A 3,371-nucleotide genomic window follows, 5' to 3' on the forward strand; every position below is an offset into this window, starting at 1 on the left:
GCATAAAATGACCTTAACCACTGAAACATCAGCTTGTAGAAATCAAGTTATGTAGTTTCATATATTTTCAACAATTTAGCTTTTATTATTTTACCAAATAAATTAATGGAATCAGCATTTTTATAATCACTGTCCAAGTTATTCCACAATCTTATTCCTTGAACTGAGGTGTTCAGTGTGATTTGATCAAATCAAGGTCAGATTCAGGCATCAGCATAAGCAGCTCAAGTTATCTGTCGTCACACATCGACTGGGGGCTCTCCCCTATGGTGAAACTTGGCCCGTCATGTGTGCTTCCCTGACTGGAATTGGCTCCACTCACCTATTTGATGTAGAAGGTCACAGGCTAGATGTGTGTTCTGTCTGCCAATACTCCTCCCTTCATCTCTCATATATACCTTTGGAAAGCACACAAAAAAAGAGCATTCCTTCACACAACAACGATGAACATTGTGCAGCCTTATATGTGTGTGTCAGGGGTGTTATATCTGAAAGTGTGCTCCCTTCACCCCACAAGGATGCAGTCTGTGGTCTGAGCCTCCAGCACTGAGTCCATTTACAGTACTTAAGAGTGCAGGAGACATAATATGCTCACTTCATTAGGTCAGGAGTCTGTTGAATAATTGACTCACTCACATATTGTGGGTTCGGATGTGTGTTATTTAATCAAAGAGACCTGTGTACTTTCAAATAAAAGCCATCATTCCYTTTCCTGATTTAAAAAAGTGACATGATTTACCTAGATTGTTGGAACCTGTTAATTTTTTAGGTCAGCTGTTTTTTTCTCCTGGTTTGTTTCAGGGACCATCATTACACAGTTTCATATAAAGGCCTAACATTCCCTGAAGGATTAAATATCACTRTTTTTTTCTTTGTAAAGTTTTTTTAATTGTTTACAGGTACACTGTTTTATAGCATCATCTATCATTTTAGAATTTCACTCAATGTAATACTTCTGCTCTAGTTTCCTCCTGCAATTCTTATTGTTGAATCTTGATACAAAAGCTAAATTATTTGTACAGAACTATTAAAACTTTTGGGTTGGCTAAAGATTTTTTTTTTCGTAAATCAACTATTACAACATTCATTTTATATTTGTATTGTTGTTTTTGTAATACAAACAGGTTGAGTATCAGGGTTGCCCCAAATCTCTCAGCTATGGAAGAATAGATGAAGAATATGAAAGATGATGTGTTGAATTCTAAAACAGTCTTAGCTTTACTTCACACTTGTGTAATAAAGCCTCTAATAAGATTATTGAGCAACTCAGTGAGTTGTTGATTGAAGCAGCAGAACACATTCATAGAAGGGTTGGATCAGCTCAGACAAATAAAAACTTTCGGAAAAGATTGCGCAGAATTATAGACTAAACCAAGATCCAAACTGAGATGTAAAAAGAATGTGATTTTCTGGAGTTGAGGGGTCATCTAGGTAACGTTTTACTTGCTAAATTTTAAAATAGCCTGTTCAGTGTAAATCTAACGTGTTTTATATTAAATTAAAATTAGTCCTTGAAACAAATTCAGATGTATTCTAAATAAGAAATCAAACTTCACGCCCATCTGCGTCACAGCGCCGCCTGTGCGTAAAGTGACTGTGAAAATTGGATAATATATTTATTAGCACGTCCTGTCCTGTCGGGCGTGGCAGGCTGATCTGCCCGTGGGAGGGGAGGGGAGGTGGGGGATTCTGTAGCTGCTCTGCGCTCCAGGGCTGCTGCATGCTCCATGATGGATGAGGGATGACAGATCGGGGTTAGCKGCCAGGGGAGACCATCTTCCTCCCAGTGCACGGTCCAAGCGGAGCGGGAAGAGCAGAGCAGGAAGAGAGGCAAGATACTGAAGTCTACTCCCACCTCCCCTCCTTTTTTCCCTTTTCCCCTCCTCTCCACTTCAGTGCATCGCAGTCATAGCGGGGCTGTGCGCCGCATTGACGCTGCTGCTGCTGCTGCTGCTGCTGCTGCTGCTGCTGCTGACCCAACCCAGAGAACCACAGAGGATCTGAGCTTTTGGTTCAATCCACGGCTGGAAACTTGAAGCTTGAAGCTCCGCGGGTTGTGGAAATGCAGCGTTTTCATGCGTTTTCACCTTCTCTCATCCGAATGCTTTGACGGTTTTGAAGAATATTGCTCAACAGAACCGGGATCTTGGGATACAACTTTGCAGAGCCCGCAGATGTAGCGAGTTCTTTTGTATATTTTTATAATTTTTGCGCCGACATGATGGGTGTTGAACAAATCCACCAGCTGCCTTAAAGGTGTGAGGATGCACTCTCGTGAGGACTGAACGCGCATCATCTCTAGGATCATGCAGATTCTGCAGCTTAGGACGTTAGTTGTGCTCCTTGCCCAGGCGCACGTGCTGTTTTCCCTGAGGAATAATGAAAGCAAAGACGACAACAGCAGGACTTTCCACGGGCTGCCCCGGGAGGCTCGTAAGACCAAAGCGCGGGACCGCGCGCTGCCGGTGCAGTACGCCACAGGTGCGTCCTCCTCGGCTGAGCTGCCCYTCATTAGAGGGACCCTCAACTCCACACTCCCCTGGAAGAAGATGATTGGGGGGGAGATGAGGCGAATCGGGCACAACAAGTTTAATAGGAGCGTGACCCCCGAGGAGGACCCCAGCAGCGTCTCGCACTGGGACGCGACGCGCCGCCATAACAAGAGGATGAAGATGATTGGTGCTGCGAGCAGCACGGGGACGCCGGCAGGTGGACACTACAATGCGGCTAAGCCTCCTTCAATGGATCGGGAGGATGGAGGGGGGTGGGCAGAGGAGTGGGACACAAGAAGCACAAAGGAGGGGCAGAAAAAAATGGGGAAGAGAGGGAGAACCAGGCAGAACAAGAGCGTCCCGTCCCCATGGGAACCCATCCCCAAACCGGTGGCCCTCACCTCCACGGATCTGCCCTTTGACCTCTTCACCAGGAGGTCCGAGCTCTTCACTTTCAGGGAGGAGAACCCGTGGGACGCCACGCCMATCACTCCCCCGGGCTCGCAGGATTTCGGAGGTGAGATCAAGAACCCCTTTTATCCGGTGACGAGTGAAACTTTCGGCGCGTACGCGATCACGGGCGTCTCGGGCGTCATCTTCCTGGTGGGTGTCGCGGGCAACATCGCCATCCTGTGCATCGTGTGCCAGAACTACTACATGAAGAGCATCTCCAACTCCCTGCTGGCCAATCTGGCTGTGTGGGACTTTGTGCTCATCCTCTTCTGCCTCCCCATGGTGGTGTTCCACGAGCTGACAAAGTCCTGGCTGCTGGGAGAGTTTACCTGCAAAGTTGTTCCTTATGTGGAGGTAATGAATCCTGATGGGTTTTTATTTTTCTGCACCCTGACTGCAATTTAACAACTTCCAAATATATATATA

At 46.3% G+C, this 3,371-nt stretch overlaps 1 protein-coding gene across 1 annotated transcript in view; it reads left to right on the top strand.

The window, feature by feature from the left end:
* Positions 1 to 1,687: 1,687 nt before the first annotated feature.
* Positions 1,688 to 3,371, top strand: part of gpr37b (G protein-coupled receptor 37b) — a 15,743-nt gene continuing 14,059 nt past the window's right edge. Inside the window, exon 1 of the mRNA XM_014014476.1 lies at positions 1,688 to 3,299. Within this exon, the coding sequence (XP_013869930.1) occupies positions 2,307 to 3,299 (993 nt within the window). The 5' untranslated portion in view covers positions 1,688 to 2,306. The remainder of the gene's footprint in view (positions 3,300 to 3,371) is intronic.

The sequence above is a fragment of the Austrofundulus limnaeus genome, unplaced genomic scaffold, assembly GCF_001266775.1.
Source record: "Austrofundulus limnaeus strain Quisiro unplaced genomic scaffold, Austrofundulus_limnaeus-1.0 Scaffold115, whole genome shotgun sequence".
Lineage (NCBI taxonomy): Eukaryota > Metazoa > Chordata > Actinopteri > Cyprinodontiformes > Rivulidae > Austrofundulus > Austrofundulus limnaeus.